At 30.3% G+C, this 24,309-nt stretch overlaps 2 protein-coding genes across 2 annotated transcripts; both read left to right on the top strand.

The window, feature by feature from the left end:
- Positions 1-12,343: 12,343 nt before the first annotated feature.
- Positions 12,344-13,793, top strand: LOC124424187 (tetratricopeptide repeat protein 1). The gene is made up of 4 exons (XM_046962888.1): positions 12,344-12,859; positions 12,933-13,109; positions 13,184-13,369; positions 13,441-13,793. The coding sequence occupies exons 1-4, from the start codon at positions 12,557-12,559 to the stop codon at positions 13,618-13,620; spliced, it is 846 nt and encodes a 281-aa protein (XP_046818844.1). The 5' UTR covers positions 12,344-12,556; the 3' UTR covers positions 13,621-13,793.
- A 155-nt stretch (positions 13,794-13,948) lies between these two features.
- On the top strand, positions 13,949-23,566 carry LOC124424186 (probable sodium/potassium/calcium exchanger CG1090). The gene is made up of 10 exons (XM_046962886.1): positions 13,949-15,464; positions 18,259-18,750; positions 18,868-19,102; positions 19,260-19,372; positions 19,588-19,763; positions 19,875-20,110; positions 20,186-20,482; positions 20,557-20,790; positions 20,874-21,075; positions 21,144-23,566. The coding sequence occupies exons 1-9, from the start codon at positions 15,438-15,440 to the stop codon at positions 21,071-21,073; spliced, it is 2,010 nt and encodes a 669-aa protein (XP_046818842.1). The 5' UTR covers positions 13,949-15,437; the 3' UTR covers positions 21,074-21,075; positions 21,144-23,566.
- Positions 23,567-24,309: the final 743 nt, after the last annotated feature.

Below are 24,309 nucleotides of genomic sequence, written 5' to 3'. Positions count from 1 at the left end.
ATCATGTTGAAAAAAATTTGTCAAGTGGCCCTGAATTTACGCCTATCAAATAATGTATATATTACGTTTATGTTTGCATAATCCGTTTGACGTTACAACATTCTCGCATTAACGAAAACGCTTAAGCCGGTTGTTCGAAGTATCGATATCAAAAGATAATAACTTGTTCGAAACATGAGAATATAATAATGGGAAAAAAGTGACGAACATAAAAATCACGTTTACTTTTGTTGTTCGATTCTTTTCAATGGATGACAAAGGGAACGCGGCTTGGTTTTGACTTCTTATCGAAAAAACTTATTGTCTCTCTCTCTTTCTCTCTCTCTCACCCTCTCTCTCTCCCTCCCCCCTCTCTCTCTCTTTCGCATAAATTTTTATGAAACAAAAGAATTTTTTTATAAAAAATCATCCTTTTCCTCTAAATTTGTATAGGATTACTTTAGGATATTCTGTTTTTCTTTTTTTTAAGATTATTATATAATTTTATTATTTAGGATAATATTATTTAGAATGTTTCATTTAATCCTTTATAAGGCTATATATGTAACTATCGAAGTTACTTACTCAAATATTTCTACTTTTTTTTTATTATGCTTCATTTTGTCATTGCTATATCGAAAAGTTAATGTTTGCTAAACGTATAAATTATATATACTATACACTTCAGATTATATAATTTTTATCTTAAACGTGTACAAAAGAAATTGGATTATGAAGAGGTAAATCATGATATATATATATATTAGAATAAAAAACAGATATATATATATATATATATATATATATATATATATAATTCAATTAAATCAAAATTGTTTTGGTCAACAAAATGTAAATGCAATTAAATTTCTCTTATCGATAATTGTAAGAGATTCAACTGTAATAATCTTGGAAATGGCAGAAGGTTTTCAAAATGGCGTTTCGAAGAAATTACTTTCTTCGTGAGCCGACGTAAAGAGTTTTTATCGACAATTCTTTGCGAAGAACCTCGATTCCTCACGGATTTCTCTTTAGAAAATGTATCACGAAGGACGAAGCGAGAGTAAATGAAAAAAAGAGAGAGAGAGAGAGAGAGAAAGAGACAGACAGAGAAAGAAAGAAAAAGAGAGAGAGAGAGAAGAGTAGAAAAAAGATAGAAAATGGTCTTAGTTTCACAGTCGATCCGCCACAGTCGCGCACCGTTACCATCGTCCAAGAAAGAAAATGGTCTCAAGCGAGTACTGATACTTTCTCTCTCTCTCTCTCTCTCTCTCTCTCTCTCTCTTTTTCTCTTTCACTCTCTTTTCCCGTCTCCCTCTGTTACCATAGAAATTCGAATGGTGAAAGTTAGACTCGCATACATTTTGATAAGGCAAGTAGTCTTGTTGGCATTCATTCGCCCTTTGAGATGAATTTCAAAATAAAAATATATTATGCATAAACCTTAAACTTTCGGTCTGCAATTAACCCTTAAATGCATATGATTGCAAAATCACAATATATATATATATATATATATATATATATATATATATATATATATATATATATCAATTTAATCTCATTTATATTTTTCCATATGTACGTTACATTATGAATTAATTTACATATGTGTAACAATTTAAAGTTCTTCATTGAGTTTCCTACAAAAATTTATGATAATTAAAGTTTTCATTATTCCTACGCGCACGATTTAATGTTTGCTTAAAAATTAATATAACAATTTCTTCTTATAAAATTTTAGAAAAAAACTTTGGATTAAAGGGTTAACTATATTGAAGTTTAATAATCTATTACAACAAATTTATTAAAAATAGAACAATATTTCGAATTTTCATTAAATAACAATGTGAAGGTACATTCATATATATGTACATCATAATATTTATTATAATATCTACATAAGGTTGAATATTTAAATCGAATACATTTAAACATTTTTTATATAAGTAAGATAGAAAATAATATGATACTTTTAAAAAATTTAATACATTATATACTTTAATATTATTATTTCATAACCCGAATTACATATAATGTTATTATTAATTATTTATCTATAACATACATATTACATATTATAAATAAACAATTAATAAATAAAAACCGAAAATCGAAATCTTGAACAACAACGTCGAAATTAATTGATATCCATAATTTCTTCGTTCTTTTTATAAAAATATTAAAATGAATAAAATCGCATTATTTTCTTGTATAAAGGAGTAACATTTTAAGATAAATTAGTCATGTACTCCTTTTAGAGAATTAAACCGATTGATTGATTAGGCTTGACGAAGATAAGGAAGAAGCCGCAGGCTGTATTTCAGCTGCCATCATTCCTCGTTATTTATCTCTACGATCAAGACGATCGACGAACACAGAGTTGTTCTCCTGTTGAGTTAATATCCTGTTGCGTTTTACAATAAGTGAAGTGAAACTAAAATGTCTTCTTACAAAGAACGATACCAATAATATATATATATATATATATATATATATATATATATATATATGTACTTAATATGTAAGTAACTGCGTATATACATTTGTTTCCCACATTAAATCGAATAAAAATTGTATCGATTTCTTTCTTTTTACTCGATTTACTTTTTTTGATTATTTATTTGAAAATGTAACCCGTTACACTCTTTATTTATTTTTTTTTCTTATTTGTTCATTACGAATTCTCCAGTTTTATTTTTTTTATTAGAAAAAATATACATTGAAAATACGTATATATATATATATATATACGTATTTTCAATATATAATATATAAATATATGTATAAAATATACATATACACATATACATATATATAAATATATAAATATAAATATAATTGAGATATGGCAATTATGCAATCACCAATCAAGAAGTAGCCAAGAGTTACAGACATCTAAAATAACCGATGGAAATTAAAGCATGCTTCAACCTACGTAACTAATAGATACAATTCCTCTATGTGTCCTTATGTGTGTTGTATATTTATATATATGTGTATACATTCATGGGAAACAAACTATATTTACTTTTTTTACTACATACATGTTTTATAATGGTACAGAAGGTGTAATAATTTACACAATCATATATAAATTTTTTTTTAATTATATCGAAAATTAACATCGTAGCAGACTTGACATAAATGTTTAAAGTGTTATAATTTCCATTTAATATTGATGTACATATGTACATAATACTTACATGATGTACATACATATATACATAATACTTAATTTAAGAAAAATTATTACATAGATTCAAATTATCTAATTCATATTTATATTCATTCCTAATTTTTATAATTATAATTAACTATTGATGAGAACAATACGTAGTCATGTTACAGGATGAATAATTTAGCATTTAGATCAGAAATATATTTCTTTAATTTGAAAATATCAAAAATTTTCGAGTCATGAATTTACATCGTTATAAAAAGAGAAACAAAAAGCAAGATAATACGCATACAATAATTATTTGTTTCTCCGTTTACATTATCCAATGTTTTTCCTATATTAATAAATAACATTCAGATATATGTATTATATAAACGTTTGCTGCCAATGAATCATCTCGCATAATATTACATTTTTCTTATAAAAAAAAAATATATATATATAACCACGAACTCATGTCATTCATGATACGCTGAGTCTTATAACACTGTTAATAAATAAAAATAGCTAATCGCATTGTAATAGTACGTGCAGTGACCGAAGCGGAAATTTCACAGATGCAAAAATCCATTTATCATGTTACCTACTAATAACTCTTTCGTATATTTAATTAATTCTTTCACATCTTCCAACCTATCTACATAAACTCTTTCTGTTTTAAACGATATTAAAAGTTTTACTATGTACTCTTCACGCGACGTTAATTGCTAATTATAATTATAAAAATTAGAAATGAATATTAATATGAATTAGAACGTATTTGATGAAATATAAAATTAATATAAAAGTAGTATAATAATAGTAGAAATTACAAAAAAATTTTACTTGGAATTATATAGATCGAAATAAATAATATCTTTTATTTATCATTAAATTTTTTTAATTTTTATAATGATCATTATATATATATATATATACATACACACACATACAAACACATGTAGATACATATAAGTATATATATATATATATATATATATATATATATATATATATATATATATAATATTGTATAGGAGTATATTATAAGGATTATATAGGAATATTGTAAAAAAGGGACATTAAAACTTTTTTAACATTATTTACTGGTATATAGAATTCAACTTCTCAATAACATATTCGATCCGAAGCATTAGTGTGACACGTTTTTTCCAATCGAGCTCCCATAAAAGACCACCGCTTGTATTATTTTGTAAACAAATCTCAAATATCTGAAAACAATATATTTCCTTTGAGCATCCTTAAAACGTCCTTAGGCTAGATCGAAACAATTTGTATATATTATATGATAAAACGTATCATTTTCGATAGTGTAATATATATCGATCGTAAAAATGAAAACAAAAATCACGTAATAATATTTTATGATCTCGTGTACGAGATTTCGTTGTAACTAATCCTTTTGTTAGAAACCTTTTGTTAGAACACTTTAACGATTTACATTCTCAGTATACGTAAATTAAATTTCAAGACAATCCTGTAAATGAGATTTCGAAACTGTAAATGAGAAACGATGATTGCGAAATAAACTCTCGAATAATATGATCGATGCATTTAACGCAAAATTCTGTTCTATAGAAAATAATTGGATAGACAAAAACAAAATAAATCGAAAATCAATAAAAAATAAAACCAAAACGAAACAAGGCTTATATTGTATCGTTTCGAAAACAATCGATGGATTAAAAAATAAAGTCCCTTTTTTTGTTTATTTGTTTGTTTTATCGTAATAAATTTAAATCGATGTTTTACGCGTAACTTCGCTGCTTTTATCTCGACGATCGATCGAGAACGACTGTAAAAACAAATCTTGCTTTTACGATAAAACCAAACGTGTCGTTACCACGTGCTGCAATCTCTCACGACATTGTAGCAGCAATAAAAAAATGTTCTTTTGAACTTTACATGAGTGTTACGATGCCATTTGGAAAAAGAAAAGTTTGCGAGAAAGGTACTTGGAGTATCTTGGACACGATCTTTTTCACAAATTAAAAGAATATATTTTTTCTATTTCGCATTGTAGTATATAAAATACGTTTAAAATATTTCTTTAACTTACAACTTAACGCGCGTGTGTGTGTCCGTGTACGAGATGAGATAAAAACTTCGTTCATTTAATATATCTTCTTTATTTGTAATAACATAGAAAAATGTTACGTACAAAATTTAAATGATAGAAAGGGGACATAATGTGTTATGATAAAATATATTTTCTTATATTATAGAATATGTTCGAAGTATTGACTATTTGTGTCAATGTAAAGTTGTAATCTTTGCTATCATCTTTGAATTTATGCCAGCACATACCATAGTAATTTGTTGTCTTATATTTTTCGTTTTAATTGGTATTTATCGATGGACAACATTTTTGAGTACTCCTTAGAGAAAGAAATTTAATGGGGTTAAGTCTGGAGAAGAAGAGTAATCAAGAAACGTTCTATTCATCGATTTGGGCAAAGTTCATTGAGTAAAGTTCATCTTGATTATTTATTGACGTTTTTTATGTCAGCAATCAATTGATATTAACTATCAATATTCCACACAATATCCCCATAATGTTACGTTGCGTATGTATTATTAAAGTAATTGCGTAAGTAATCTATTTATACAAAACTAAACTTTTGCTGGAATAAATCCAGTTATGATAATCGAAATAATCCATAAATCGAAAGTAATAATAATTATTTTATGATCTTCAATAACCTTGAATGACTTTTAATGTTAACATGTTGAAATCGTTACAACAACGGTTATAATATAGAAAAATAAAAATATAAAATATGTTTAAAAAAAAAGAAAAGATTGACCTAGATATCTCCTCTACATCTCTTCCCATGCTAAAAGTATTTACGTCATCCAACTTTTGTATATAACAGTTTCCCAAATTTTTACAAGCAACTTTTAATTAAACAAATATATTAAAAAATATATTTTTATTTAAGCCGGTTCAAATAAAAAAGAAAATTAAAGACAACTAGATACTTAAATATATATTTAACATAGAATTGGGTTTAAAAATACGTACTTCATTCTCAAAAAACAAATTATTCCTTTTCGCATGAAATGTTCCTAAGATTAATGAATATTATACAAAGATATCATACGTAAAACGTTTGGCTTGTCCGATACAAAGGATTTTATCTAACTCACAGGAATAAAATGCGTCAGAGAAAGATAACTGAAGAGAGAGAGGAGGAGAGAAAAAGAGAGAGAGAGAGAGAGAAAGAGAAAGAGAGAGAAAAAGAGAAAAAGAGAGAGAGAGAGAGAGAGGGATGGAGATTTCGAGAATTCTTAATTATCTTCGAGTAGTATAAATCACGAACGATACGGCGAATACGTAGACGAAAAAGTAGACGCAAATTACTGTTGCGAGAAAGAAATGTCACGAAAGAAAAAAGAAAAAGAAGAAAAAAAAGAAGAAGAAGAGAAAGAAGAAGAAGAAAAAGAAAAAGAAGAGGAGGAAGAACGTGGGCGAACTGATGGGGAAGTAAAGAAGAAAGAAAAAAGGAAAGCGAAAAGGGTTTTGAAATGGTTTTTTCTTTCTTGCCACTCCTTTTTACTACCATCTCGTGATGAACCTTAAGACTATTATACACGCGTCTATCTTTCGCGGATCGTCTGGCATGTAAATGAGCCACCACCTAGTTTACACCGTAATGGAGAGAAAGGAAGAGAAAAAGAACGATCAAAGTGTAATACATTCTTGTTAAACGTGTTTATGGTACTTCTTGTAATTCTTTGAGTTGTTACAATGGATAACGTTACCATGAGATCAACTACATCGAACTTTTATCGATTTTCTATAATTGTCAAAGGAATTGAATGAAATTCGTACATAAGTATTAAGATGTTCATACTATCATATATTTTCATTATTTTCCCATTTTTTCTATTTTTTTTTTATTCGTTTTTCTATGAGATATACAACGGTTCAGATAGATTCTTAATCTTGAATTAAGTACGTAATACTCATGTTGATATTTGCAACTTTTTTTGACATTAAAAAATAATGAAGGTGATCCCAATTTTTTTTCTTATACTTATCACTTAAAATAAAATCGGTGGATATAGTAGAAATATGAACATCCTTTATAAAAAAGTTAGTTAAGGTAAAAAAAGATAATATTAATTTGAATTTATTTAAACTAACAAATATAAAGACAATCTTATTTTCATTTTCAATCTTCATTCTCATTGAAGTTTCTACGTCCATTATTCAAGAAATTTCTATAGAACCTTTAAAGAAATTTTACTTGATTCCAATGTTATCAGGGACCTCAAAATACAATAAAACAAACAAAATTCTCTTCAAACCTATAATCAACTGATATGAGAAAGATAGAGAAAAAAAGATTTATTATTCTATATAAATGAAAAACAATATACCCATAATCGACTAATATGAGAGAAAAAGAGAAAATTTTTATAGTTTTAAAGTTATTCTATAAAGGTTGGGACACTCAAAATAGGCCATTTGAATAATTTCTATGGAAAAAATACTAAGTACAAAGTTATACTATTTCAATAATGCATGTGCATCTTCATTTGCGAAAAAAATAAAATCATGAATATTTAGTCCACCGTTAAATCATTCATCTTTCTTCTCTAACATTTCCTTTTAACTTGAACTAAAAAAAAAAAGATGAATATGGCTTATTACAGTTGCATGACTTTTGCTCGATATTAAACAAATGTTTGGTGAATTAATCATTTTTCGTTCAGAATGAAACTAAAAATCAATTCATGCAAAAGTAATCATGTGCTCCCCTGAAATAATGTAACTTTGTCCTAAGCATTATTTATTTTTTCCATAAAACCAAAAATAATAGAATTATTCAGGTGGCCTGTCTTAAGTATCCCACATTTTATAAATCAATTCCAGTACAATGTTATATCTTACTAATTTTGTTTATTCTTTTTGTAAATAAACAATTTAAAATATAATTTGTTTTTTAAATACTTTAACAAAAACCAACAAATCAGAATAAAGATTAGCAAAATCATGAAAAGCAAGATATAAATGTCGTAAAAATTTTGTTCTATTCGAGTCAAGAATCTCCTAGCGAAGCCAAACTCTTTTCCAGGATATCGCGTGATACATTCCATATATCAAATTACTAAATCGAGTGGTGGAACAGGCCGATTGCGAAATTCGCATTATTTCTTCATATTTTGCGAATATCTGGAAAATGATATTAGATAATTTTAGTACTATTGTAGTCCAGTAGGATTTTTCTAATCGTTCAATAAACAAATCGATTACTTAAAATTGTAAATAATTTCTTTCAAAGTTCGTTTTACAGTATCCATTGAAAATTCTTCATAATTCAAATACATATTCACTCCCTTTTCTATTAACATTTTAACATTCGATCTTTGATCCATGAAAATCCATAGGCATTCCAATCATTAGAAAACCATGCCAAATTGCTTCATGAGTGCTCACAAGACCAACATGCGTCCAAACAACTTTAATGTTTTTATGAACTGTTAACAAAAGAGATATATGTAAGCCATGAAGATATTTGACTCGATCGAAATACTGCGATACGTAAGTAATTACTTAAAATGTCATTTTGCGGTATCCAATCCAAAACCAATATGTTTTTCGACAATTGTACATCGACAGCCTTCTCTGACATTTTTCAAATAACTTGTTGTTTAAATTTTGAAAGAACGCACGCTATGATCTTCACAGTATCCAATTTTATATTATTCCATGCCATGTTCGTTCTCATAGATATAACAATGGCACCGTCTTCCGCATCATCGAAGAATTTACGTATTATCTACCGATTAAATATTTATATCATAATTCATTATAATTAAAACGTAAGAATTATAATTACCTTGTCACGGATCGGTTGAGTAATCTGTGCATGAATACCAGCTATTTCAAAAGCGTTTGGTGGAAATGATATAGCATGTTCAAAAGAGTAATACGTGTTAATGAAGACAATATTAAAATTTTTTTCATATTCCGATAATGGACGTAATTCTTTTCCGGCTATAGTGTTTCTCGACTTTTGATTAATTAGCAACATGTAATAATGACAAAATAAATCGTTTAATAAATTCAACGAATAAAATTAAGATCCCAAAGTCATCTGGTCCTTCATCCCAATCACTGGTATTTCCATGTACATGTGAACATACGGTCTGATCGCAGGATAACTTAATCCACCGATATAGTCCTTCAATCATGGTGCATTACCAAAACGAATGTAGTCGATAACGGGTGAATTACCTTTTACAAACTACAATTTTTCTTTATATCAAATATGTCGAATGAATTTATTTTAAAACGGCGGGATATTTAATTATTTAAATTTCTATAACTCTACTTTTTGTTCAATCTTTAAAAATATAATTATATAATTAAATACATTTATACTATTAATTTTATATATAATTATTTATATATAAATAGAATTTTTTATATATGAAATTAATAGTATAAATATATTATACTAAATATAAATTATAATATAAGCTAAATATAAGTTACATTTAGTAAATTAATTTTCGATTATGAACTAACGATTAATTTTATAGTGAAAAAATGAAATCGAATTTAACTCTTTGCGAACGAAAACTTTGAACCATAAGTACTTCTCAGTCTGATATATTCTTTGTATAAATATATATCGAAATATGCAATATCGTTTTTCACGAGGAATAATTTCACTATATAGTTACTGTATAGTACTATCTATTATTCTATTTTCCTAATAACATCTATCAGTATTCTCAGGAGAATGTATACTTCTACATTTCTTTTTATCTTCATAAAGACCAAATACAAATTCATCTTCCTTACTACTGCTAATACATTTATGATCAACAAAATTTTCATTTTCCTTCCTGTATGATATATTTTATATTAATATAATAATACTAAATAAAATTGCTAATAATAATTTTATGAAACAATATTTAGTTTTTCTAATCAAAGCAAAATTGAAATAACGCTTTTCCCGTGCTACTTCTAGTGATATTGCATATTGTAATACAAGACAAGATAAGAAATATATTATATACACAATATATTATAATAGAATTAAAAATTATTGCAAAATACGGAAATATAATATATGAAAATATTATCAGTGATGGTAAACGTAACAAAATTATTTTTTGCCTGCCTTCGTCCGCAAAGGATTAGAAAATACAAATATAATTATCTATATGACTTCAAAAATACGTAATGTTATAAAAATATATTTTATTTTAATAATAACAATAATAATAATAATAATAATAATAATAATAATAATAATAATAATAATAATAATAACAATAATAATTAATCGATAAATTAATCGATAAAGGATAATTGTACCTTTCATAATTTGTAAAAACAGTTCATCAAAGTCACATTTTGCACGATAATGTCGAACTTTTTTGTTTTTACCAATTCAAAAGTATCTTTAGTAGTTGGATGAGATATGATCTTTTCACATATGAAATTCAATATGTTATGTGTAAAATACATCGTGTATAAGAGTTTATAGATGCTCCATATTGTTGAAAATACTCATCACTTTATCAATTCGTGCATTACATCATCGAATAATTACATCATCCTGAAAAATAGTTTTATGAAAAATAATCAGATTTATCGAAAAGTTTTATCCGTTTTTATAGTAAAATAAAATAAAAAATTTTGGTACTTTTTATTAATATATAAACAACAATGTTATTTCTATTAATTTTTTTTCGACTACTGAAATTTTTGAATTTTTCTTCGATAAAACAACACTAACGTCCTTAAAATTGCTAATTCACTTTTTGGTAGATTTAATATTTCATTAATTCATATTTTTCGGTTTATTAATGCCATCAATGATATTTTTACATACTTTATGTGTATAATTTTGCGCCAAATTATCATCCACTTTTAATGTATGGATACTCGCGAAATGATGACTTCTTCGGAGCAACTTCTTTACCAAACTTGAGACCCAAATGTAATGACAGGTCGAGATTACAAGTTCAACTAGTAAAACCGATAATGCAGATAATTTAGTTGCGATTAATGTTAAAATAAAACGAAACAACAGATATTTCATTGCGTCTATAAAATGAATAGTTTCGATAAATGAACTTGCAAAAACTAACTTTCATATAAATGCAACGATAAAAATATATTTAAAATATATTTAACTCAAAAATAGATAAGATAAATAAAGTAAAAAGATAATTTTAAACAATTTCAGTCATAAGGTCTATACATATTGTTATAATGGATAATGGTAAATATAAATACTTTATGATTTATCTTATTTTTATCTTTTGTTTTTATTTTATAATACACAGCCAACTTAGACAACTTGTAAATAACAAAATGACATTTCATTAATGACTACAAATCATTTTATATACAGAATATTTATATATACAGATAATAAATATATATTTGAACTTAAACATCATAGTGTTATCATGTACGAATGAGATATGATTATATAAGAAGAAAACGTTTATACAAGTCTGTGCTATGGTCATGCCCCTCTGTGGAGAGACCAGTAAATAAGTAAAATGTTCATAGCTAGTAAATGTAACTGGAGTACATCCGAGACACGGTATGGATTATGTATAAACTGTTACATATAAAACTATAGAAATCAATTCGAGTCCGATGCACGGCCGGAACACGATTCTATATAAATGGATTTCCACCCTTTAATTTTATGTCGTTTTATTGTTTATAAGCCATGCATTAAGAATATGTTATAGAATAAAGACTAAATATATCAATACAAAATATAAAATATTCATATTTTCCATTATCCGAGTCTTCCATTAATATAATCTAATAATTACGAATGTAGAAGTAATGTATACGATAATATAATAATTATGAATGTATGTAGAAGTAAAATTATGGAAAATTATCTTTCGAACTTATTTATTACCTTTCTTTCGTGGCTCCCTCTTCCTATAAATCGATCAGTAATTGATTAGAGATATTTTGTACGTGGCGACATTGTCTCAGTCGATACATTTAGTTCTTACAACAACAATGTATTAGACTGCCGTCGTGTCGTCATTAATATTTTTTAAATCGTAAATACGTTTAAATATCAATTATAAAACAGGTGATTTGCACTTTTGTTATTTTTATATTTATGTTTTATTTTTAGTAATCTCTAACAGAGGGCAATAAAGGCAACACTAGGTTGCGTCAAGTCAATTCTCTGATTCTCACAATCATGAGTATTACGCTTTAATGTGGTAGAGTGCATCATCTGTCGGTAGCATGTTGAATTAAACGAAATCGTCAACACGAACAATCTTTATTTCGTTTGACAGATAATTTCAATCGTTATAGACGTAATAACGATATTGACCTTGTAACAAAAAACGTATTTGAAAAAAATAAGAAATATAAATATGGATAACAAATGTGAAACCGTAAAGACTAACGAAGAAATCATAGAGGAACTCACGAAAGATCTGGAAAGTTCCTGTATAAAAGAAGATGAAATTTCAATGGCCAAAGAAATTCAATATCAATCGAGTGAAAGAAATAAAAATAATTTATCAGAGGAACCTTTGAAAGATATAATTAATAATGATGATCCGGATAATAACGAAAAGAATGACAATGCAGATTGTAAGAAGGATGCTGGAGATTCGATAGATGAAAAATTTCTTGAAGAAAGGGATAAAAACCTCAGTGAAGCAGAGAAAGAAGTTAGTCACTTTCTTTTTCTTTTGGAATAATTTTTTTAATTTAAATGATTACAATGTGTGTTATTGTTTACAGAGTTTTAAAGATGAAGCAGAAAAACTTAAAAACGAAGGCAATACTTTTTTTAAAGATGGAGAATATATGAAAGCTATATCTTTGTATACGCAAGGTTTACAAACATGTTCTTTAATGTATAGTAAAGAACGAGCTATTTTGTATTCTAATAGAGCAGCAGCTAAAATAAAATGTTTGGTTAGGATTCTTTATTCATTGTTTTTCTATTTTATTTAGTATATATTAAATTAATTTATTATGTATCTTTGTAGGCTGAGAAAGAATCAGCTATATTGGATTGTACAAAAGCAATTGAATTAAATCCAAGCTATGTAAAAGCTTATGTAAGGAGAGCACAATTATACGAAGAAACAGAGAAATTAGATGAAGCTTTAGAAGATTATAAAAAGATTTTAACGTTTGATTCTAGTCATACCGAAGCTAATTATGCAGTTAGAGTAAGTTACATACACTTTGACCATTCCGACTACCATCAAAATGATTTATTATAACTTTTACATTATTTCAGAGGTTACCTCCTTTAATACATGAAAAAAATGAAAAACTGAAGGCAGAAATGTTGGGTAAATTAAAAGATCTTGGTAATATGGTATTGAAACCATTTGGTCTTTCCACAAATAATTTTGAATTACAGAAAGATCCAAATAGCGGTGGATATTCTGTAAAATTTCATCAAGCTCCTAGATAACAAGCGTAAATAAATGTAAAACAAAAATATACGATCTGGAAAAAATCAATGAACAGAACCAGACATATTTATAATAATTTATGGGAATTTCGCTAAGTTCTTCGTTCCTTAAAAAGATGTATACATTGTGAACATAAATAGCTAAAATAAACATAAAATCGTAATAAGTGAAATAAAACCGAAGATTTCAATTACAAGAAATATAGTAAAAATCGAAAAAATAATTCGTCATATTGAATGAAGCTTTAACTAAATAGTATGAAGTTAACCAATTGATCGTATCGTTTTTAGATGTTCCGTCAACCTCTTCGTTAATTGTAAATTCGTAACGCTTTCAGAACTTATATTATATTATAACGCTTGTAGACTGATGGACGCGATGTAAGTAAACTAAAAATATTTCTTTTAATCGCTATAAATATTAATAATAAACTTCCAACGATGATAACCAAAGAATGGTTGCAAAATAAAATATTAATATGAACGATAATTTATCGAAAGAACAATATTGTTCGTTACGTGGAATCCATTATGTTAAAATGGCGTTTTTAAGATAATAGTTCGAAAAAAATATAGGCAAATGAACAGCCTATATTAATCTAATCAAATAGCAAAAAGTGAATGAGTGGAAAGTTAAAAAAGATAACAGCCAATTGTATGTCGGCGATTCGCGCATGCGCAATACGTTATATATATATTTATTATGTACCTCACATATGCAAGGGAGAGCATTGCATTTTTTGCGCCTCGTATATTTAACTTTGTGGAAGGGGAAGCAATCAAACGAAGGGGAAGTTGCACCCACCACCTGCAGTAAAGCAGCGCGCGCGGTTAGAAACGGTTGAATGTTTGCGCACGGCTTAATGTTGTTTTACTTTTTTCATCGGTCGAATAGAGAAACAATAAACTATTCTAAAAAAGAAGGCTTTACAAAAAATCTCATCGAAATAGAAATTATTTAGATACATTGAATCGCGAGCGCGACTATATTCGTCGATAAAATAGAATGCGATAACGGACCGATAAATAACGATTAAAAACGACAATTGTTCTCTTGCGTTACGTCGGACGAATGACGTCAGAAAAAGGATGACCGCGTGGGTGTTTCGCGAATCGCCTCAATTCTCTGACGGGGTTGAATTTTCAAATACAATTGATCCGTAGCAAATGCGCGTAACAAGAGATTTGGAAGGAAATAAAGAACAAAAGAGGACAAATTCTTCGATTGGTCGGTGTCAAAGAGAAAGAAGGAAAGTAAGACAGAGAGAGAGAGAGAGAGTGAGAGAGAATAGTGAGAGGGAGAGAGGAAAAGCCGAATAGTAATAGTAGTAACATGAAGTACTATATTTCATCCACGAATCGATAATTCGAATAGGCAGAACGAGTTGCGATATTAAGGTCCGTCGTCCAATTCCTAAAAATATTGAACATTACGACGAGTAAGATTCAATAGCCTTATTCACCATCCCTTTTCCCTTCTCTTTGCTCTTCTGTTGCCTTCTCCCTCTCCCTCTCCTTCTCCCTCTTCTAATCCTCCTCTTCCTCGTCCACCTCCGCCTCCTACGAGAATTCTCTGTCGTATCCACTCGAGAGTGACACGGTAGAGTTCGCTCGAGGAGGAACCCACCCCTAATTCTCGTTTCCTAACCGGTCTCCTCTCTCTCTCTTGCCCTCGCCCTCACGCGGGCCGGCCGTGTGCGAGCTAACGGTGTGCAATCGTCTCGCGATACCACCGAATATCGTGATATCGACAAGGACGACGAGGATTGAGAGGAGGACGATAACTACGACATTCTCTAACATAGACGATTGACAACATGTGTGACATCGCAAACGAAAATGAGGTAAGCTATCACATTCGTTTCTTATAATGGTTCTTTTCTTTTTTTTTCTTTTTCTTCTTCCCTTTTTTTCTCTTACTCTCTCTCTCTCTCTCTCTCTCTCTCTCTCTCTCTCTCTCTCTCTCTCTCTGTCTTTCTCTCTTTCTTTTTCTCTCTTTCTTTTTCTCTCTCTTTCTCTCTCTTTCTTTCTCTTTCTCTGTCTTTGTTCTTCTGTCTTAATTTAAAGATTTCCTCATGATTGACAAAGAAATAGACTGTTTAAAACCAGAGAAAAGGGTGAACGCATCGCGCTTAACGATCCGCCGAAGAAACGGCAAATATGGGTCACTTTCACTGGCAAGCCGCTTGGACGACGGACCACCACGTTCCTCCTCTTCTCTCTCATTCTCTCTCTCTCTCTCTCTTTTTCTCTCTCCTTCGCTCTCTTTACAATCTATCCGTTTTTTTTTGCTCTCATTCTCTTTCTCACCCTGGCTGTGACGTAGAAAAAAAGACTAAAAAGAAAAAAGAAAGATAAAAACAAAAAAGGAAAGGAACCTCGTCAAGTGTTTCCCTTTTACATACCCCCTCTTCGTTTTTCAATCTCGAAATTTCGTTCGTAATTTTATTAAAAATAAAATTGGAGGTAATTGACGGGAGATGATATCCGAGGATATATCGATATTCTTCGATATTAATAACCATCATTGTGTTCGCTTGCGCGCGAGTACAATCGATCGGGAGGAAGTTTACCGATTTGATTTTAACCCCATGAATGATTCTCGACTCACGATTGGTCAGTCCATATACCACGTGATTATCAACGAGATTGTAAACGTTAATCGATTGATTGATTGGTCGTTATTGTAAGTTAGTAATACAGGAACGTTCGTATGAATTTTCTACCACTCGCGATGGAATATTTCTCGATGAGAATTTATTTTATCTGTTTTTATTATTGATTCAAACCCTTTTCGGACAACCGTGCGCGCGCGCTTGTTCTCTCTCTCTCTCTCTCTCTCTCTCTCTCTCTCTCTTTCTCTCTCTCTCTCTCTTCCTCTCTCTCTCCTTTTTTTCGCACACATGCCGTTTCGAAATTATGTTTTTAAAAAAACGTATCGTTTGTAAATTGTTTATCGTTAAAATGTCATTTAAAATATAACAAAAAAATTTTCTGATTTATTATTAACAAAAGAATAAGATACAATACATTATTTTACATTTTTCAATTTGAATTTTAAATGCGTTCGTTTTAATTATTTAGTTATTTAATTATTTAATTATTTTTAATAAGATAAATAGTTTATATTATAGCAGCTTGTATTTACATCATTGAACAAATAACTTATGACAACTTACGTCATAACATTCGATTTTTATGTTTTCCATTCATAAAGATACGTCTTACGTGAGGCACGAGTTATAGCTTCCATTGATATTGGCCATCGTATGACTTTCTGTGCTTTTATCTTAATTATATATTTAAATAAAAGCACGTGCACCTATATATATATATATATATATATAGCTATATATTTCATTAGACATTAAAAATAAATCGAGAATAATAAAAATAATAAAAATTAATAATCAAGAAGAAAGTGTAAAAAGAAATAACTACGAAAAAAAAGAAAAAAAAATTGAAACGATCGAAATTATTATCAAAATTTTACACTGTCCTAGTGCACCAATTAGAAAAATAATCCCGAAAGAGGAACTGCTTACAATATGTTTACATTATGAATCTCTTATCTTAGGCTCAATTTACGCATGCGACGCGGACGCACCATCGATCTGTCTCAACAGCATTACATTTAATAATATTTCACATTATTACAGACGAATATTTGTCGATCGTATGTGCGTTAAGCGGAATGCATTCTAAAACAAATAATGAAAGTAATAAAAAGTCATGAAAATATGTATGGCGAAAATCAATTAATATTGAATCATTGATTGATCAATTTTTATGGATTATTTGCATTTGGATTGTCAAAATCAATTCTTCTTACTATATATCTACGTTTGTTATCTCTATTGTTGATCTTCTATTGATATTAAATGAAAAATGTTAGGAGAATCTGTACATAGAAATAAACGAAATTGAATTTCAACGACTGAATAGCCGGTAGGGTTTATAGCAAGAATATATAACGTTACATAGAAAGGTTAATCGAGAAAAAGGGAAAGACAAGAACGCTGCCTTTTCATCGTAACTCTCTTCTAATATAGAACGTTCAATATCGTCCTACGCATCGTCTTCATTTTCTATAAAAGAAAATAGGATTATTTTCTCTCTCTCTCTCTCTCCCTATCTCTCCCTCTCTCTCTCTTTCTCTCCTTCTTAAGGCAACTCGAAAATAGGATATACGTAAGCCAAATAGAAAAAAGTAATTGCGAAAGAGATAAAATAGGAATCTACACTCGAATGATCAAAGATACGTGCATATCACATCATCTTTTATACACCTATACGTGGTTGTGGTATTGTGTATACAATGGCTGGAAAAAGTATTGACATGATTCGATAATTTCAGGCAGGAATAGGAACGACCGCAAGAGAATAATTTTGATCAAGGATTCATTAAATTGTAACATAAAATCCCAGAGAATATTTGAAGAAAATATGAAAGGATACCGAAGAAAGATTTCTTTTTTCCCTTTTTTTTTTAAAAAAGAAAGGAAAACAAATTCATTCTGACCTTCAATAGTTTGTTAGTTTAATTAAAAGAAAGAAGTAAATTATCGAAAAAACATCGTTAAATGCACTCGTAACTTAAAAAATTATGTATTTATTGACTTTGTTTTTAATTTCCAGAAAATGAGGTATCGGCACGGTCGTGCCTCGATACATCGAAGAAAATGGCCCTTGCGATTGGCATTTTTTCTTGTCTATGTTCTCGTGCAATTTGTGGCCTCCTCGAAATTACCAATCACATACTCACCCTCGTATCCGTCCTCAACGGAGTACGAAGAAAGTTCGACGTTGGAATCGACCGTATCCTCTTACTATCCAACATCGACCGAATTCGAATTAACGTCCTCGATAATGCAAACTTCGATACCAGCGTCAATTTCCGGTGAACATCCATCGAAAAATACGAAGGAATTGAAGAATCCTACAAAGGAGAGAAATAAGAGCGAGAAGAATAATGAAAAAACGAATGCAAAATCGAGGATTCGTGAACAAACAAAGGAAGAATCTAAAGAAAAAGAAACAGAAAAACCAGCGAAGACGTCCGTTGCAGCAGCAGGTGTAGCAGCGGGTGCAGCTACAGCTGCAACCAAAACAATTCCTATCACTACCGCTGTAAGTTTTGAATCTTCTAAATTTATCGAGAAAGTCGAATGTTCGTGATTTCTCCTGATTTCTCTGATAATTAACATTGTTAATAATCATGATCATTAATTGACAATCATTTTATAGACTATTCCCACAATACAAACAACGACTGCTGAATACGTTCATCCTACATGGAGACCAAGAAGAGAAAACTGTTCACCACCTGCTATCGAACAGTTCCCACGTCCTTTGATGGGCCCTGAAGCAAGAAAACATGGCGGACTTATCATACACGTTCTTGTTGCCGCCTACACGTTTCTTGGCTTGGCAATCGTCTGTGATGATTATTTCGTTTCTAGCCTTGACAGAATTTGCGAAGGTATGTGTGTATATGCGTGTGTAAGAGTGTATATATATAAACTCGTGAACTTTATTCACAAAGAAATGATGAATCTTTTACATTATACCGGTCGATACTTTCAATGATTTTGTCACGGTGCTACGTAGCTCGAGAAGAAAGTTTGAACTTCTTTCAGAGTTAAGGTTATCGCCAGATGTAGCAGGAGCAACTTTCATGGCTGCTGGATCTTCAGCACCAGAATTGGCCACGGTCGTCATTGGCGTTTTCTTCGCCAAGGATGACATTGGAGTAAGTACGATTGTCTAACATATATTTATAGTTCGCTAATCATGCAATGTATCGGTTTTCACGATTGATTCAACTTGTTTATCATTTTTCAACATACATATAAAATGTACTTATTGAAAACCAACTATTTCTAACGCAAGAACCATATAAATCAAACTTAACTTATCTATATCATATTTAGGTATACTCTACATTTGCATTAATTATTGTTTTAGGTTAGTGGAGTCATCGGTAGCGCTGTTTTCAATATAATGTTCGTTATATCCGTATGCGGTCTCTGTACAACAACTGTTTCCAAATTGAACTGGTGGCCTCTTGTACGAGATTGTTTCTTCTATGCTGTCTCTATTCTGGTGATGCTCGGTACGATCTACAATGAAACCATATCTTGGTGAGTATTTTTTCTTTTCATTACCCACGAACGTATTCTATTACCTTATATACTTTATATATGATTACATAACTTTTCATACTTCTTGAATGCACTTTTTTTTTACTTTAGGATGGAGTCACTCTTCATGTTGGTCATGTATGCGGTATATTGCGTAGCTCTCTCGTTTAACGAGAGACTTGAGCAATGGGCGAAGTCGTACAATATTCCGTTTTTACCCAAGGACGACGAGCCAGCTGAAGAAAGTGCTTTGGTTAGTTATAGATCCTTGCAAGAAGATCGATTATCTTACACGGGGCCTAATTCACCTGTTATCGAACAGGCTGCGCAAATAAAGAATCAGGAAGGTGAAATATCTTTATGTTAAATACTTTTTCTAAGAATCCAAAAGTATTTTTCTTAAGTAATATGTTATTCTTCAGGAAATGGTATTCAAGAAACCGGTGAACAACCATCAATTCCAAAACCAACACCCCAATATTACAAAGCAAAAGAACCTGATCCAAACGAAGTGTCGCCACTCGTAATGCCTACAGATGGAAATAAATGGAATATTTTCACATGGGGTCTCGTGTATCCTATTCATTTCATGTGTCGAGCCACTATGCCAGATTGTAGGCAAGAAAGGTTTCGAAGTTGGTATCCTTTCACCTTTTGCGTATCCATGGTGTGGATAAGTTTCTACAGCTACATCATGGTCTGGATGATCACTATTATAGGTAATTTCATTTTCGATCGATCTTTGATTTTATTTTTCCTTGATAGAAAACAAACAAGAAAAATTTACTTACAGGTAGTACACTTGGTATTCCTGACACTGTGATGGGTCTGACTTTCGTCGCAGCTGGAGTTAGCGTACCAGACGCTCTTTCTTCTTTAGCTGTGATAAAAGAAGGTCTTGGTGACATGGCTGTGAGCAATGCCGTTGGTAGCAATGTCTTTGATATTCTTGTATGTTTGGGTTTACCATGGTTCATACAAACAGCGATGATACAGCCGGGTTCTCATGTCAATGTTACTAGCAGGGGTACTGATTTATTTAAACAAATCCTACAAATTCAACTTATCGATCAATCATTTTTAATTATATTCTTTCTTTCTTTTTCAAAGGCCTAACATATTCAACTGTCTCGCTACTCTCGACGGTAATATTTTTGGTAGTTGCGACACATATGAACGGATGGAAGTTGGATCGACGATACGGTGTAGTACTGATGGCATGGTACTTAATATTCATTATCTTCGCATCACTCTACGAACTCAACGTCTTCGGAGAGATGAATCCACCAGTATGCCCAAGCTTCTTTTAAATGTAAGGGCATCGTTAATAAAAAGTTTTTATGAAAAAGACCATCCAAGACTCATCTTGATATATTTTAGGGAAAACAGAAGAGAAAAAGAAGAACAAATATAGCTACGAAGTGGAAGGAGACACACCATTGAAACTTGCCCTGGAATTGATGCGCGATAATCTTTCGAAATAGCCACTTGCGATCGATTACCTTTTTAGGCAAGGGCAAAGCTAATCGAAGAGAAGAGCAAGAAAAAAGGTATATTAAAACAAAACAAAAAAAAGAAAAACTCAACGACATCGAAAAGAAGAAATAGAGAGAAACAAGAGAATTAATCGATAATGTCGTTTACATCTACTTTTTTTTCAACTACTAAGCGTTCAAGATAGTACGAAAGCATGAAAGTAGTAGAAGACGAAGACACGCTGTAATATTACCGAGCCCCGCATGAAAGATAGAGAGTTTTTTTGGTGCTACATACATTATATATTATAAAAATATCTCGAAATAGTATATTGCTGACACTAGTCGTTTGTACAGCTCGTGACTCGTATAGCTCCCTTCAGAATCGGGAAAATTTCTTCCAACGATCGATCGATCGATCGAGAACGATCTTCTCGAAATAAATTTTGTAATCGAGCGATCATCATACAGCCGATAGCTTCCATTTGAATATTAAATCTAAATTCGACGACATCGAATATATTGGTCTAAAGCCAATAATCACTCGAATTTTCCTCGTCGCTTTTTTGGCGTCGGGTTGAACCGAGAAGACAATACAATTATCAGTATTAAGACGCACTTGTTATTCGACAAGCATAGAAAAACAACGGCAGATGGTCGGACGACGAATCGATCGTATGATTTGCATTGTTTTTTTCTAACGAGCACAACGACAATGCCATAAAGGATCTATACCGGCACTTGAAAAAAAAGAAATCCTTCTCGAAACGATTGATTGATTCGTGTACGTACGACAACTTACACGTATTATGAAATAAATGTTAATAATTATTTTTTAATTTATTTACTTAAGAATCCTCGTGTCAGCCATATAGAATTATCTTAGATACTCATAAGAATACATTATTATACTTTTATTGTCAGATTCTATTATAGTTATAATTATTATTATATTATACTTATCGTAATCAAGTTTTCATCGAAAGGAACGCACCATCGAAGAAGATAACGTTTTTCAAATCATATTCCAAGAAAACTTGGGTTTTTTCGTGAACAACAAATGTCTCATTATCTTCGATGATTTTAATCGTTTTGCGAGACGACGGATGCGAGTGTTTTTGTCGCGTTCCTGTGTTCACCATTTATTCACATTATCGTTCGGTTTTCCCTAATTTCATCGAGTCAACATCGATGAATTATCATCGACATTAACACTAATTTCATTAATCGCTCGTCCGTCCGTTGTTCTGAAAAACTTAAGATACCCTGTATTTAACATTCGACAACGAAAGGTAAACATTCGCGAGATCAAAGGAAATATCTTGTTAATACGAGCGCGTGATATAAATCGTTATAATTTGCGAGCATTCTTTTTTCTTTTGCTGTTCTTTTCATTATTTTTTTTCTTTTTTTCTTATATTTAATAGGACAATTTCTACCGGGCAAATCGAATTTTCGTCAAATCTTTCCTGATCGAAGATGCTTTATGGAATTGCCATTGAAAGATAGTGAAAAATGAAAAAAAAAAAAACAAAATAAACAAATAAAAAATTATATAGAATAAATATATTTCGACGATCGCGATAGAAGGGAAAAAAGGGAAAGTACGAGCGCGGAAGGACGTATAAACGATAAAAAAAGACAATAATTAATGCAGCCTTATCCGATGAAAGTATCTACAAGTCTTCTAAAAGAGAAAAAAGAGAAAAGAGAGAAAAATAAAATAAGAAAGAAAGGAAGGAAGAGGAAAAAAGACCTGCGCGTTCCTTGAGATACCAAATTCGGAAGGACCCGATGTGTTCTCGATTTCGAACATTGTTATTGTTGATAGAAAAAAATTAAAGAAAAAATTAAAAAAAAGAAAAAAAATTTAGAATCTCGTGCGGAAATAATCGACATGGCTCCGTTTTCGGGATCCTTTGATCTTTCGATTTCAACGCGCAGGGTGGCAGAGTCCTTTCCGAAAGAAAGTAAACGCGTCTTTAAAAAAAGGAAATAATACTAATAATAATAAACCGAGCCAAAAAGAATTAAAGTATGCAAATTTACACAAACTATAAAAGAACAGGAACTCCGACACATTCCGCCTCCGTCGCTTAATAAAGTTATCAGTTAAAAAAAAAAGGAAAAAAAGAAATAAGAAAAACGGGAAAGTAATTTATCAACGAAATACTCTTTAGAATTTTGTGATAATATTATCATAATACGATCGATTCGTTCGACCCATGGACATGCGACCCTGCATGTAATTGTAATGAAAAAGTAAAAAAAAGAAAAAATGCGATTATTTTGAAGCGAAAGATTTTGAACTATTGAGAGAGATATAAGTAAAGAAAAATGAATAGTAAAAATAAAAATGAAAAAAAAATAGAAAAAAGAAGATTAATTCAGTAACCCGTGCGATCCAGGTGATCGCAAGGATCGCGCAGACGCTTTAGAATTTATTATATATATATATACACACGCACGCACGCACACACACATACACACGCGCGTAAATACAAACACATACATATATACATATATACATAGCACGTAAAATTAAAGTTTTATGAGAAAGAAAGAACTTAGACCGTATGACTATATTAATTATTATGATTATTATTACATTCTTATTCTTCTTCTTATAATTATTAACACCATTAATATTATAAACATTCGACGTGTTTGTTCGCCACTTTTATTCGTTATTATTAGTGTTTTAGACGAGTGTGTATTATAACAAATATTATATATATATATATATATATATATATATATATGAATGATACGTATACTGTGTGGAGACGTTCGATCATATCGGAAAAGAAAAGAAAAGAAACAAAAAAATGCATCCATCCGTGTCAATTAGATTTTCAAAAGTAATCTATCTACATTTCTCTCTCTCTCTCTCTCTCTCTCTCTCTCTCTCTCTCTCTCTCTCTCTCTCTCTCTCTTTCTCTCTCATCTCCAATCTCAGGTAAAACATTAAGCCTTCCTCCGCGTGCTAGTCGAGAGACAATCTTCCCTTCTAGTTCAACATTGTGAGATTTCGATAAGGGAAATAAAAAGGAAGAAACGAAAGAAATTAA

The sequence above is a fragment of the Vespa crabro genome, chromosome 5 (genome assembly GCF_910589235.1).
Source record: "Vespa crabro chromosome 5, iyVesCrab1.2, whole genome shotgun sequence".
NCBI lineage: Eukaryota > Metazoa > Arthropoda > Insecta > Hymenoptera > Vespidae > Vespa > Vespa crabro.
The sequence above is the reverse complement of the archived record's forward strand: the minus strand, read 5'-3'. Positions and strand labels throughout refer to the sequence as shown.